At 39.6% G+C, this 14,733-nt stretch overlaps 1 protein-coding gene across 4 annotated transcripts; it reads left to right on the top strand.

Annotated features, from left to right (window-relative positions):
* Positions 1-643: 643 nt before the first annotated feature.
* Positions 644-13,796, top strand: LOC147838526 (uncharacterized). Of its 4 annotated transcripts, XR_015522077.1 has the most exons (14): positions 644-745; positions 2,635-2,781; positions 2,922-3,047; positions 3,532-3,675; positions 3,816-3,941; positions 4,586-4,723; positions 5,147-5,290; positions 5,427-5,773; positions 5,847-6,115; positions 6,316-6,410; positions 6,541-6,591; positions 9,030-9,411; positions 10,153-10,317; positions 11,726-13,796. XR_015522077.1 is itself a non-coding variant. In XM_087304435.1 (13 exons), the coding sequence occupies exons 1-13, from the start codon at positions 688-690 to the stop codon at positions 11,821-11,823; spliced, it is 2,418 nt and encodes an 805-aa protein (XP_087160561.1). In that variant the 5' UTR covers positions 644-687; the 3' UTR covers positions 11,824-13,796. The 4 variants fall into 4 exon arrangements, 2 of the variants coding, with proteins under 2 accessions (XP_087160561.1, XP_087160562.1); XR_015522076.1 differs by having other exon boundaries at positions 5,427-6,115; XM_087304435.1 differs by having other exon boundaries at positions 5,427-6,170.
* The last annotated feature ends 937 nt before the right edge of the window (positions 13,797-14,733 follow it).

Here is a 14,733-nt window from a genome sequence, read left to right as displayed (position 1 = left end):
TTAACAAAAGAAAAATAAATATGTACATTAGCAACACATACATTAGCAAACAGTTCAGCTTATTAAAATGAATAGCTATTATAATGAAACAGAATCAAGCTATCAATCTCACTAGCCGTTTCTCCACTGTATAACTTACACATTCTGATTAAAGAGCAACGAATCCCTGCTGAAAAATACAGCTTAAACCAGCCTAGGCTGGTTGGCTGGTTTTAGCTGGTTGACCAGCCTGGTTTTAGAGGGGTTTTGGCCATTTTCAGGCTGGTTTCCAGCCATTTCCAGCCTGGTCTTAGCTGGTCTGGTCTGAGCGCCGCCATTTTGAAAAGGTCAAAAAAGCTCTTCCACTGCCTGCAGTGTCATGAAAATCCACAAGAGGGCAAAATACACGTATCAGACTATACAACAGGCTTTCAATCAAAAGAGTGATCAGGTTTATAATATACAGATCTTAGAAACTTGTGTATTAAAGATAATAAGCGCTGCTTTATAGGGTAAAGATCACAGACCCTCAGGAAAGACGACTCGTTGCTTAGCAACAGCAGAACGCGTTCTAACGGTTGTAGAGAGTCTGCAGACGCGCGCAAACTCAGCTTCAGTAATCTGCTGGAACCAGAAATGAAGGTTGATTGTGAAAGTTGCTCTCGGTCGATAAACACATCGAGCAAAACAGTTGAACGATTTCAGACGATGTCTACAAGACCTTTCAAGATTCTAGCGGAAATGGAAAGTTGTAAGACCGTGATGGGTAAGTCCAGACATAAGAACACATGTGTTTCGTATTTGCCTGTATTATATGTCAGATTTTTGATACTAAAACTCTAAAATAACTTGTGTACTTATTTTGGATTAATAAATACAACCATGCAATATTACACTGCCGTGAGCCCATCGGGCGGTCGCTTTCACCTGTTTGTGTGTACATTCAGGTGCTGCTGTTTAGCCAAAATATGGCGATCATAAGTCGATAACCTGACGGTACGGTAGTGAATATAAATGCAGATGCAGTGTTTTAGAGAACAACATCAGTCTAATACTATAAAACACCAGAGTAAAATGCAGATAACCTACTAAGTCTTTCTTGAGTCAGAGTCAAACTCTTCCTAATGAATATATAATGATATACAGGCCTTTAGCTAGCCTGGGGGAAATGGGGCTTTCTTTTCTCTAAATGTAGACCTTTTTACAGTTATTAGCCTTACAGTATGTTTCTCTTAATAATGAGATTATAATACTGCACTTTAGTGATATTTCAAGCACTATTTTGAGCTGGATTAGCTTGATGGATGGTCATCATAATAACACTTTTTGAGGTACCAAAAGCATTTGCTAAATAAATCGAATGAAGAAGTATGATAAAAATATTATTTTAAAAATACAAATTTATTATAACCTTTTGGGGCTTGAGTGGCCACATTCATAGACAGCACATTTTAGCTCTTAGGTGGCTGTTTAAAATACTTTGAATGTTTTATATTTTGTTTCAGACATACAGTGTCATCCTGCAACTGTTTTGCAGCATATGAAATGTCCCAAACCCTATTTTTGAACTGTCCAAAATGGGAAAAAATGTTGTTTTTACTCTCTGAGAGTCATTTTTCTATGTTATATATGCATTAAAAACAGTCAGGAGAAAGTGTTTATGTAAATTTAGACCACGAGTCCACATATATGGACATCAGGTTTCTCTAAAAGTACATCATATCAAAAGATGATACTTAGATGTTTATTCTAATTAGGTTCCATTAAGCCCAAAAAGCAAAGAGAAATAAAAAAATGCATGTAAAAACACCTTGAGCCTTAAGAGGATATTATATGTAATTTTTAAAAAGAGTTAAATGAGAAATGGTCGTCTGTCATCTTTGGGAAAATTATAAACTGATCAGCACATTCAACTTTCTTCAGCCAGAATTCGGCCTTCTAAAGCATAATATTAATTTACTTTTATTAAGAGCTCATGCTTGGGACAATTCTGGATCATATGTCAGCGACGAGGGGGTCTTTCAAACCACTTTAACGCCCCCTGGCTACGGGCCTGATTTATAATGTATAATAGTGAAAATGTTCATTTTAATACACTAACAGCTATACTAATAATAAATGACTATTCAATTGTACAAAAATGTGACTCAGGACCCAGGTCTTATGTTTGCAATAGCCAAACTACATTACAAATACAGGCCCGTAGCCAGCCTGGTGAAAGGGGCGGCTCTTTTTTTCTCAAAATGTGGACATTTTTGCAGTCTTAAAGCATTTTTCAACAGGTTATTTTCACAATTTATGGTGATGTAGCAGCCAAAATAGGACAAATGAGCTCATGTATAGGACAAATCCTGCACCTTTTCCATTGAGGTGTGGGTCTTTCAAACCAGCCGAACCCCCCCACTCTGGCTACGGGCCTGAAATATGACAAAAGCAGGAGAATATTATGATCATGTTTCATGAAGATTATTTACAGACCTGCCGCTGTAAATGTATAAAAACTCAGTGTTTGATGTTTATAATCTGCACCGCTAAGAACTTAATTTGACAATTTAAAAAGTGATTTTGTCAATGTTTGTATTTTTTATGAATTAATGACAATAAAAATCATGATTTAGATTAAAAGTTTAATGTTTGTTGTGTTTTAATCCACAGTTAAAGGTGAAGGAGAGAAGTGGAAAGAGGATGATGCTTTTCACAGTATTTTAGGTGAAGGTAAACCATATTCTCTACGGATACGCATCAAAGTTGCAGATCGGAAGAACATAAGAGTGGGCGCCGACACAGAGGCGTCCAGCTCAGGTCAGTCCACTCTTTATGACTGGAGAAATACTGGAAAACTGGAGCACTGCTGCCATTTGTTAAATCCCAGAGTAAAATAAACGGCAATTATTGAAATAACTGATTATTAATAATTCATTATTGACTGTAATCCACATCAGGAGGAAGAGGAGTGAAGAGGAAAGCGGATGATGATTTGCAGAGTGTTTCTGACGGAGTCAAACCATATGCTCCGCGGAAACGCATCAGAGCTGCAGAGACGTCCAGCGATGAGAACAGCAGCTCAGGTCAGTTTCCCGTTACAGAATCACACTTTTCTACAGTTTCATCACTTAAAATTCATAATACATAATCAGTTAGCTGCTAAAGCAATGGCAGAAATACACTGTATGTGTGAAAATTATCCACTTTTATCTGTGCCAAAAAATCATTTAAATAGGGCGACGCGGTGTTGCAGTGGGTAGCATGTTCGCCTCACAGATAGAAGGTCGCTGGTTCAAACCTCGGCTGAGTCAGTTGGTGTTTCTGTGTGGAGTTTGCATGTTCTCCCCGTGTTGGCGTGGGTTTCCTCCGGGTGCTCCGGGTTCCCCCACAGTCCAAACTATTTTCTACAATGTAGATTGTGTCAAAGCAGCTTAACATAGAAGTTGTAGTAAATTGAAACTGTGTCAGTCCAGTTTTCAGAGTTGAAAAGCTTCATTACTGGCATAAAAAAATAAATGATTGTTTAGATTAAGAGTGTATTGTTCATTGTGTTGTCATCCACATTAGGAGGAAGAGGAGAGAAGCGGAAAGCAGATGATGCTTTTCAGAGTGTTTCTGGTGGAGGCAAACCATCTGCCCACCAGAAACGCATCAAAGTTGCAGAGCTGGAGAACACAAGTGTAGACGCCGACACAGAGGCGTCCAGCTCAGGTCAGTCCACTCTTTATGACTGGAGAAATACTGGAAAACTGGAGCACTGCTGCCATTTGTTAAATCCCAGAGTAAAATAAATGGCAATTAATGAAATAATCGATCATTAATAATTCATTATTGACTGTAATCCACATCAGGAGGAAGAGGAGTGAAGAGGAAAGCGGATGATGGTTTGCAGAGTGATTCTGATGGAGTCAAACCATACGCTCTGCGGAAACGCATCAAAGCTGCAGAGACGTCCAGCGATGAGAACAGCAGCTCAGGTCAGTCTCCCGTCACACTCTTCTACAGTTGTATGAGCATATATTTGTCAGCTTAAAGGCACAGTGCACGACGACATAAGCAGCAGAGCTTTTATTATGCCACAGTCCACCGCGTCTGGTTCTTCAGCTCGTGATCAGGTGTGCTGTTTTACATTTCAGGCTTCTGTTATAATGCTGCTCTGTGCAGTCAAATAAAACACAAACATATTAAAACCTCGCTAGACAAACAGAGCAGAAATAGAGGATGTGTGACGTCATTAGCATGAACACACACACTGGCTGTGTCTAAAATCACACACTTCCATACTAAACAGTACATTAAGACAGTACGTGAGCCGAGTAGTATGTCTGAATTCACAGTATTTGACAAACAGCATGTGAGAAGTACCCGGATGACCTACTACTACTGGAGAGATTCGGAAGTGGGCATCCAGTGGACGCTACTCTATCCCATAATGCATATATTGTGCCTTTAAAACTGTGAACGATGCAGTATTGTGCAAAGTATTTCTCAGTAGTGCTTCATGACAAAACATCTGGAAACTAGTAGCTCTGCTGCCATTTGAACAGATCCCCAAATACAATAAATGCCAATCAATGAAAGAACTGAGCATTAATAATGCATTGTTTACTGTAATCCACAGAAGCTCCAAGAGCACAGAAGAGGAAGGCTAGATGTCTGGATCAGAACACAGCTGCTGCAAAACGAGTGAAAACAGCACAGATCCAACATGGCGGCAGCAGCAGTGGCGGGAAAACTGCAGCAGAAGACAGCAGCTCAGGTCAGTGTGCTTTAGGAGGCTGTAGGGGCGCCATATGGACATATATGATGATATCACAATATTTTAAGGGATATCCTGATTCACGATTTGATCAAAACTCTTCTGTGATGTTGGTTTTATTTTAATTTTTCAAGCTGTCATATTATCTGAACATTTGTTTTGAGTTATTTTAGTCACAGGAACTAAACTATGAAAAATAAACTAAACTAAGAAAACTATGAATGTGCGCTCTAATCCGCTAATGCAGTGAATTAATTCAGCTTATTTTATTGTTTCAATGATCTTTTACTCTCTTAAATGTGATTTTCTCCATATTTAGATATTTGAATCCTCAGATAGCACAACAGAAATCTGCCATGAAATAATAAAACATGATTGATTAATTGAAGAGTGTATTGTTCATTGTGTTGTCATCCACATTAGGAGGAAGAGGAGAGAAGCGGAAAGCAGATGATGCTTTTCAGAGTGTTTCTGGTGGAGGCAAACCATCTGCCCACCGGAAACGCATCAGAGTTGCAGAGCAGGAGAACACAAGTGTAGATGCCGACACAGAGGCGTCCAGCTCAGGTCAGTCCACTCTTTATGACTGGAGAAATACTGGAAAACTGGAGCACTGCTGCCATTTGTTAAATCCCAGAGTAAAATAAATGCCAATATTGAAATAACCGATTATTAATAATTCATTATTGACTGTAATCCACAGAAGTTCCAAGAGGACAGAAGAGAAAGGCTGGATGTCTGGATCAGGACAGCAGAAATCAGGACACAGTTGCTGCAAAACGAATGAAAACAGCACAGATCCAACATGGCGGCAGCAGCAGTGGGAAAACTGCAGCAGAAAACAGCAGCTCAGTTGAAGACAGCAGCTCAGCTGAAGACAGCAGCTCAGCTGAAGACAGCAGCTCAGCTGAAGACAGCAGATCAGTTGAAGACAGCAGATCAGCTAAAGACAGCAGATCAGTTGAAGACAGCAGATCAGCTGAAGACAGCAGCTCAGCTGAAGACAGCAGCTCAGCTGAAGACAGCAGATCAGCTGAAGACAGCAGATCAGCTAAAGACAGCAGATCAGTTGAAGACAGCAGATCAGCTGAAGACAGCAGCTCAGCTGAAGACAGCAGCTCAGCTGAAGACAGCAGATCAGTTGAAGACAGCAGATCAGTTGAAGGCAGCAGATCAGTTGAAGACAGCAGATCAGCTAAAGACAGCAGATCAGTTGAAGACAGCAGATCAGCTGAAGACAGCAGCTCAGCTGAAGACAGCAGCTCAGCTGAAGACAGCAGATCAGTTGAAGACAGCAGATCAGTTGAAGGCAGCAGATCAGTTGAAGACAGCAGATCAGCTAAAGACAGCAGATCAGTTGAAGACAGCAGATCAGCTGAAGACAGCAGATCAGTTGAAGACAGCAGATCAGTTGAAGACAGCAGTTCAGTTAAAGACAGCAGCTCAGGTTCGTCTTCTGTCATAATGTTTTCTGTCTAATCTGCAGGGTTTTGTATTATTTTTCAGAGTTTTACAGAATTTTTCACTATTAGATTAGAGCAGAAGAGTCACAGGAGTGAGCAATGTCATAAATGTGATGTATTTCTCTTCAGGATCTTTACTTGACAGATATGTGCTTGGAGAGAAGCTGGGAGAGGGACGCCATGGCACTGTCTATTTGGCTACACGGAAATCTGACGGCCAGAAGGTAACATTCACTTCATTTGTGTGTTTGTGTGTGTGTGTGTGCGTGTGTGTATGTATGTGTGTGTGTGTGCGTGTGTGTGATCAGACATCTCTCTGGTTGAAAAAGTTTTGACTTTATGCTTTCTTTGCAGGTTGCCATAAAAATTGTGATTAAGGATTATTATGGAGAGTTGTACCACGTGGTAAGTTTGCATTCAAATATCTGAAGAGAAGTGATGAACTCCATGTTTAGTCATGTTTTTATGTTGTGTATTGAAGGGTGCAAGTGTAAACAACACGCTTTATGGAAAAGACTGAAACTGGACGTGTTTAGTCATTTCCAGAAATCCTGTTTTGACTGAATATTAAAGAGTTTCTGGACATTTCTAATAATGGGGGTTATCAGCTTTTGCAGATGAACTGCGGAGCACAAAACCAGTCATAATGTCTGAAACTGAGATTTGGGGATCATCTGAAAGATCAGTAAAGAAGCTTTTCAATAATGTTTGCTTTGTTAGAACAATATTTGATGGAGATGCGGCTGTTTGACCATCTGGAAGGTGAAAAACATCTGAATAATGAGAAAATCAGCTTTAAAGTTAATAACTTAAACTAAGTCCTGCACATTTCCATGTAAACTACATATGATAATAATACTACACTGATAGGAAATGCACAAATATATACTGAAACTAAATCTTTAATTAAAGTCAGAATTTAGAGTTTTCCTAAAAATAAACCCGCATGACAAAAGACTGGTGTAGTGGTCCAGGGTCACATGTAGTGTTGAGTTTGAGTTAATATGTGAACATAGCTCTGTTTCCATCCACCTGTTTCATGCACATTTATGATTCTCACAATAACAATGCTGAAAACACCAAGATGCACAAACATGTTGTCATGCGCATAACTTACTAGGATAAACTTTATTCCAGAAGAAAAAAAGTACATCAACTGCATCAGGAGCATTTTTACCTGATAAACACTAGCATGGAGATTAAACAAGTCATGTGATTGTGTCAGAGGAGGTCATGTGATGATATCAATGTGTGTTCAGGGTCTTTGTGTCATTAATGTTGGTCTGCAGCTCTCCAGTGTGTCAGATCTGAAATGTTGATTGTAGATGGCCTCAGCTAGGGATGGTATCGTTAAGGTTTTATTGGTATTCCTACTTTTATCGATAACACTTATTAGTTTAGTACTTTAACTGTTCTCTTATAAATCTTATTATTTTTATGAAAAAAAAACAATTGAACAGAATTAACAACACTTAATTTTATATTACATTTATGCAACATAAAGCAAAACCAATAAATGTCAAACAAATAAATACAGATTTTCCTGTAAAAGAATGTATAATGGTTTGAAGAAAAGTTTTAACCTTTTTTCTTCTGGAGAAAAATCAACATGTTTGCCTTTTCTGCCAGAAGTCAGGATCTTTCTTGGTTTCTTGTGCTCCTGCAGTTGAAAATATCTTCTTTTAGTTGCAAAATGCAATTTCCTAATAAGAATAGTTTATTATTAGGCTATATTTGGAAATACAGTAATGTAAAAGCCTTTTTAATGTTTAAGATGTATTCAGGCTGCTGCAGAAAGAAATACTGTTTTCATTGTAACTGAATGTGTGTTTATTAAACTATTAATATGAGACTAATTTACCGAGACTTTATGTGATTGACTGCTAGCATAACGATGTGTATGATGTACATTAAACTAGCAGTCGAAAACTTTTCATTTGTCTTTCTGCAGTTAATGCACTTTTGAAAGACGCTTTCGCTTAACCAGATTGCTTGGTTTCTGCTCATACAAGTAAACAACTTGTTGTGTTTGTTGTGATGGGCATTGGCGCTGTCCATTCAGGAAATACACCCCGTTTGGTTCTCTCCGCCACTCTGCAAGCTTACGAGCTGTTTGTGCGCCCGAGTCTTATGTTGTGAGCTATGTGTGTGCGCTCAGCGCGAGCCTCCACTGAACGGGCGTGCATAGCCGAGAACTGTGAAGGCTTTTATACTTGACGCACTCGCCGTTGTACTATTGGGCAGAAACATGAGCATTCCTCATGTGAGATTTCCCACTGTGCAGACGAATATCACAAATTAGAAAAGGTTGGTCAGTTAATTATTCTACTGTTAGTAATGTTTACTCAGCAATAATTCTCCAGAACCGATAGCAAAACCGTTAACGTCAGAGCGTTCCTATACTTCGATCTTTTATTATTTAGCTGCGATACTGATAAAGTACAGAGTTTCGGTACCCATCTCTAGCCTCAGTCCATCATCATAGTGCTTCAGTATTCTTTTACTTCTGTTATTATTCCCTCCAGAACTGTCTTGAGCATCTGTCTGCGCTCCCGTCTCTAAAAGTCACCGCATTTACCGCGCTCATTGTGTTTGGTCTTGGTCTTCTGTGGCGAAACTCATTTCTCTGACTGATATTTGCCGCCAGTTTATAATTCAGTGATGATTTAATTCTCTTGGACTCATTGATGGAAACGCTGCTTGATTCTTTTATATGATCTGCCAGTTTTGCACATGAGTTTAATCAGCATCTTTGGATGGAAACACAGCTATTGACACATTACAATGCCATAAATATATGAGACACTCACATCTAACCTTTTCCTGACTTGATTTTTCTCTAGGATGGATATTCTACATATGTGATCCCAGAAGCACGTCATATGATGATCCTCAAGAAACCTCCGCTCTGCCCGTACATCATAGAGCTGTACGAGTACGCCATGGAGGGAAAGAATAACTACCTGGTCATGGAGTACGCGTCCTCGTACATAACCTTGGGGAAGTTCATCACGGAGAACAATGGCTGCCTGAGTGAGAGTGTTGCCCGGCAGCTGATCGTGCAGCTCATTATTGCTGCACAGCACTGCATTGAGCATGGCATATTCCATGGGTCCATGAATCTAGAAAACATCCTGGTCAATCCAAAGACCCTGGAGCTCAAGCTGATTGATTTTGGCTACAGTTCTTATGTTTCAAAAGGCTGCTGGAGATGCCCCACTCTGGGTGAGTTGGCTTTTTAGTGCTGCTTATTAAAGGGAAAGTTCACACATATGAAGATAGCTTTAGTAATGAAAAACCCTCATGTCGTCCTGAACCCCTGAACACAAATGAAGACATTTTAGATGAAATCTGAGAGCTCTTTGAGTCTCCATAGACAGCAAAGGTCTATAAACGGACCCACAACATCCTTAAAACAGACCATATGACTTCAGTGGATCAATCAGAGCATTGTCAGATTCTGAGAATACTTTTATTTCCACATAAAGCCAAAATAACGACTTTATTGAACAGGTTCTCATCCTCAGTGTCAGTATATTGCGCACGTTCAGGAGAGCTCTGAGGCCTTCACGCATGTTGCTCTCAGTTGCACTCCTGATGTATCATCTCGGATGTGCTTTCTTCCAATCAGAGGAGGACATCAGCGGTGTACGTCACTGCACAGAGCTCTTCTGAGTGTGCGCAATATACTGACACTGAGGACAAGAAACTGTTCAATAAAGTCATGATTTCCAGTTAAACCACTGAAGGCATATATGGTCAGAGAGTTCTCGCGTTTCTTCTAAAACATCTTCATTTGTGTTCAGAAGCTGAATGAAGGTCTCAGGGGTTTAGGCTGAGTTATTAATAACAGAATGACATTTTTGGTTGAACTGTCCCTTCATCTGTAACCTGCTGTGCATGTATGCTGATGTCAGGAAGGCAAAGATATTGTGAATTACTAACATGAAAATCTCTCACTTGCAGGAGTAACGAGATACCGTAAAAAGGAGGGGGAACCCTTCAGCTATATTTTTTCTGCTGTTAAAGCGCATGTCTGGGCTGTTAGACGAATGCTGTCATACATGGTCAACGGATATGGCTGTTTCTCCAGAGATGGAAGTCCACAATTTAACCCCAGTTTGTCAGCAGGTGAGAAAACAACACTACACATGGTGCAGCTCATGGGTGCCGCTGGGCCACTTATTTTCACTCAGCCCCACTAAATGGTTCACTTCTATATTATCAGCTCAGTCCCCTTTAAATTTGATAAGAAAGCGGCAGCAAACTTCAGCTCTTCTGTTTTCAACTAATTAGTAATTTAATCAGTAAAGCACAGCTGTGTGGAGTGAGAGCAGAAGCTGTGTTTATCAATAGATTGGTATAATATCTGCATATTTGCAGTTCTTTGCTGTAGAAACACTTGTATCACTTGTACCCCAATGGGTCATGGAGGAGCAGTCGGTTTCCCATGTATCTACAGTTTCCTCAACGCTCCTCTCATCATCACAGCTGTTTCCTCCAGAGAACATGTAACTCTTAACAAACAGTTTACTATGTTTATTTCACAATTAACTCTAAATATAAAGCTCATCACAGTGCATATGTCATTAACTAAAGCGTACCGTCATGCACAGAGTTAAACAGTGACAGAAGCGCTCAGTGTGTGCACTCACTTTAATATCAAGTGACATCAGAGTAAACATCATGTGTTGCATTTCTTATTTCCACTTATAATATGATTGTGAAATATGTAAATTAGCCTTTTCGGCTTTAATATGTTCATATTTTGAATGAGAAAAGTGGCGTTTTATTTATTTAATACATGAAATAATGTACTTTTACAAAAGTGGTTTGTACCACAGTAAACAGGTGTGTTGAGCTGATTTCACTCATTCAGAACTCTATGTCTGTCTATGAAATACAATGGAATACAGCTTTAGTGTACAACCCTGCCGTATTCGTCAAACTTAACATGTGTTATTAGGATAATATGTATAACAGTTGGACAGGAAACAGCTGGACATTACTGCCTCCATATGTCATCATGGCTCTAAATAAAAGCTCTCACTTTAAATTTCAAATCTTTTTTTAAACAAGTAATGTATAGTCAGTAGATTGCCGCATGGATTTTAAATGCAGAAGCAAAAGCAAACAGTAATGCATTGATAATCCCACTTATTCCATGGTCATTTTCATAGACAAGTTAAAGTACTATTGCAGGAGATTTGACTGAATCTCTGTCTGTTACGATGTGTGTTTGATATTATAGCTCATAGTAACGTGTGTTAGCTACCTCATCCATTTCTGACCGTATTTGCAACTTGGTTGATCCCCATTGCCTCCAGGTAAAGCACACATCCAATGAAATGGTTATGGCTAATGTTTGCATGTGGCGCATTCATCTAGAACTGATTATAACTGACTGAAACTGGATTTAATGATTTCATTCCAGCAAATCAGAATCAAGAATTTCACCAGACCACTGAATAAATCTCTGTGTTGTATCATCATCGAGAGCATCCATGACTAACATGTTCTCTCTTTAATATTTCCACAGAGTGCCGGGATCTGTTGGGGCGGTTATACAGTTTCCACCCTGAAACAGGACCTGTTTTAGAGGAGATTTTAGAGCACGAGTGGTTCAGCATGACGTAGAGGCCATCAGCAGCAGGAAACGGTTTCATTCTTCCATGTTTGATGTTTGTCATTTGTTGTTTTCCGCTTCTGCTTCCCAAATTCTGCACTTCCTCCTGCGAGGGATGCAGTCAGAGCTGCATGTAAATGAGGGCCGGTTGAAGCGTCTCCATTCGTCCATAAGCTCTAGACTGACAGCTCCTCCTCCAGCCAATCTGGTGAGGAAGGAAGCTGATGTCACTCTAATGGCGGCCGATGCGCACAGGCGACGCCGGAGATTGAGTGTTAGCGCTAATCCTCAGCTGGGGTAGAATGTGTCTGCGGCAGGACAGCATTAATCGTTTGAAATAAGGAAAGCAGGTTGATTGACGTTTAGACAGGACGTAGTGTTTTATTTCAACTGGGTTAGCACTGACTGTAGAGTAAATAGTCATATTAAGGGAAATAGTCACAGATTAATCAATCAAACTGCTGGATTTATTAGCATACTAGTGTGCTTTATTTCTCTAGCTGTAGGAGTAATAGTAAAAGATAAAGTCTCCATATCGTTACTGTAGTGCGTCAATACTTTATAAAGACAGAAAGCCTAGTTTAGACAGTGGTCGTAGCTCTAACGGGACTTTAGGCAGGTTTAAGTGAGATAAGCGCATATAACAGGGGCGTCGTGGGCCGGTTTTGAAGGCGTTTTCTCTTTAACAGAGATAGGATGGGGTGGTGTAGATGGCGCTGGCGGGGCAGGATTATATGGGCGAATACGCTAGATATAAGAGCCTCCTGCCACAGACATATTTTAGCCCAGCGGTGGATTTCTCAGATCTGATGAGGATTATTTCTAGTGCTGCTGCTCACACCTTTCTGCTTTCTTCTTCTTCTTACTTGTTCTCCAAGCGAGCGCTGGATTTCTGCAAATGAGCTTTAACTTAAATCAGTAGCTGAAGGAGTTTAATGGAGACATTTTGAACAGCAGCGTTTGCTAAATAACAGCGGTTTAGTCAAGACTGGGATATTTAGATATTAGTTATGGACACAAGTGTAGTTTAGAGTATGACTTTAATAGATGTTTATTGATATTAATAAGCTTATTATTGATGATGTTTAGCTTATTTCTGCTTGTGTTCTTTAGATAATGTGCGTGCTTGTTTGGAGAAAATCTTTGGTCCTCATTGATGAAACATCAGTAAATATTGGAGTAAGTTAGTGATAGTTAAAGGTTTGATAGTTAAACGTGTTCGTTAATGAAGTATAATCAGTCAGGGTTAGGGTTTAGAGTTAGACATGCACAACATAGAGGAGTAATCATCTTTACTAATGAGGACAAACCTGACCGCTTCTTTCTTTCTTTCTTTCTTTCTTTCTTTCTTTCTTTCCTAAACACTTGACTTTTTGTTTTTAGAGTTAGGTTAGGGTTAGGATATGGTTAGGGTGTTTGTTAGGGTTATGGTTGGGTTAGGGTTTGGTTAGGGTTATGGGTTAAGTAAGGTTTTTTTTTTTTGCTTTGTGTTTGGTTTATTTAGTTTCTCCTCTTTCTTCTTCTCTGTCACTGTTGTGTGATCACTGCAGATTGTTATTTAAGAGCGATTGTTAATTATTATACACTTCTCTGTCCTCGCCTGTGCGCATTGGCCGTCATTTGAGTGACGTCAGCTTTTCTCCTCGCCTGATTGGCTGGAGAAGGGAGCTGTCAATCTAGAGCTAATAGGCCAATAGGGAGGCTTCAGCCGGCCCTCATTTGCATGCAGCTCTGACAGCGACACTCGCAGGAGGAAGTGCACAATGTGGGAAGCAGAAGCAGAAAACAGCATCATGTCAGAAAACAATGGAAGTATGAATTCCTGATGATCTGATTTGGTCACTGACCACATGTGTGCTGCTCTTACTATCATTTCTGTGAAATTGAGACTGTACGCAGAGCGGCCTGCGAACCCCATGGAGTGTGTTGAAGCTGTTTTCTGATCAAACTGTAAACTATTGTCTTCAATAAATTGTATCTCTGACTCCTGCTCTTTGTTCATCACACCGGCTCCTTGCATTAACAGAAGTCAAATCATTCAGCGTAGTGATACGGGACTGTTATGCACTCAAAACATGCCTGAACTACTTTATCTGTGTGTTGATCTGACAATAAGTGTGAACACAACACAAAACAACACAGAGAAGATCTGTTTTACAAACTGCAGACTCAATTTAGCCTTTATAGAACAATATTGATGCATCCTGTAATGTTTAAAGCACATTGCCCTGCCATTTGTGTGACTATAATGTGAAATATAAGAGTGTGTTGACTGTGATTTAAGTAATCCTACTGTAATATCCACTGAACTAGCGCCAGGGGTTTCCCAATGTCTGACCAGCAAATGTTGAGCTTTAGCCACAGAACAATGGTTAGAATGGAAATGTCTTCATTTCACAACAGTTTTTAACAACACTCAAAAAATATTGTGAAAGTTTTGTGGAAACTGTAATGGAAACACACTTATGCTTCAGTTTGTGCTAGAGTTACATTCACACAGCACAGTACACTCAAATATTAGCTAATAAGTGAAGTGAACTAGCTAGTGTTCCCAGTTCTCCCAACAATGAAAGATCTGTCATCCTTTACTCAAGTGAAGATATGTTGAAGAATGCTGCACTCATTGACATCTATAATGTTGTCTGGGCTACTAGAAGTCGATGAGTGCCAGCTAGCAGCATTCTTCAAAATATCTTCACTTGTGTTCAATATACTTGAGTAAACGAGGTAAGGTTTATCAGTCTGAAATTGCAGCGGCACCTACAAACAGATATACAGTGAGGGTAAAAAGTATTTGATTTTGTTGGTTTGCCCACTAATAAAGACATGATCATTCTATACTTTTAATGGTAGATGTATTCTAACATGGAGAGACAGAATATCAAAAAGAAAATCCAGAAAATAACTTTAAAGAAAATATT

This window comes from Danio rerio, chromosome 22 (assembly GCF_052040795.2).
Source record: "Danio rerio strain M-AB ecotype USA chromosome 22, GRCz13ab, whole genome shotgun sequence".
In the NCBI taxonomy this organism is placed as follows: Eukaryota; Metazoa; Chordata; class Actinopteri; order Cypriniformes; family Danionidae; genus Danio; species Danio rerio.
Note: the sequence above shows the minus strand (reverse complement) of the source record. Positions and strands in the feature narration are given on the sequence as shown.

Coding starts and splice junctions, on each gene's coding strand:
- LOC147838526 (XM_087304435.1), top strand. CDS start 688: ATGTCTACAAGACCTTTCAAGATTCTAGCGGAAATGGAAAGTTGTAAG. Junction 3,676..3,815: donor CACAGAGGCGTCCAGCTCAG/GTCAGTCCACTC, acceptor AATCCACATCAG/GAGGAAGAGGAGTGAAGAGG. Junction 4,724..5,146: donor AGCAGAAGACAGCAGCTCAG/GTCAGTGTGCTT, acceptor CATCCACATTAG/GAGGAAGAGGAGAGAAGCGG.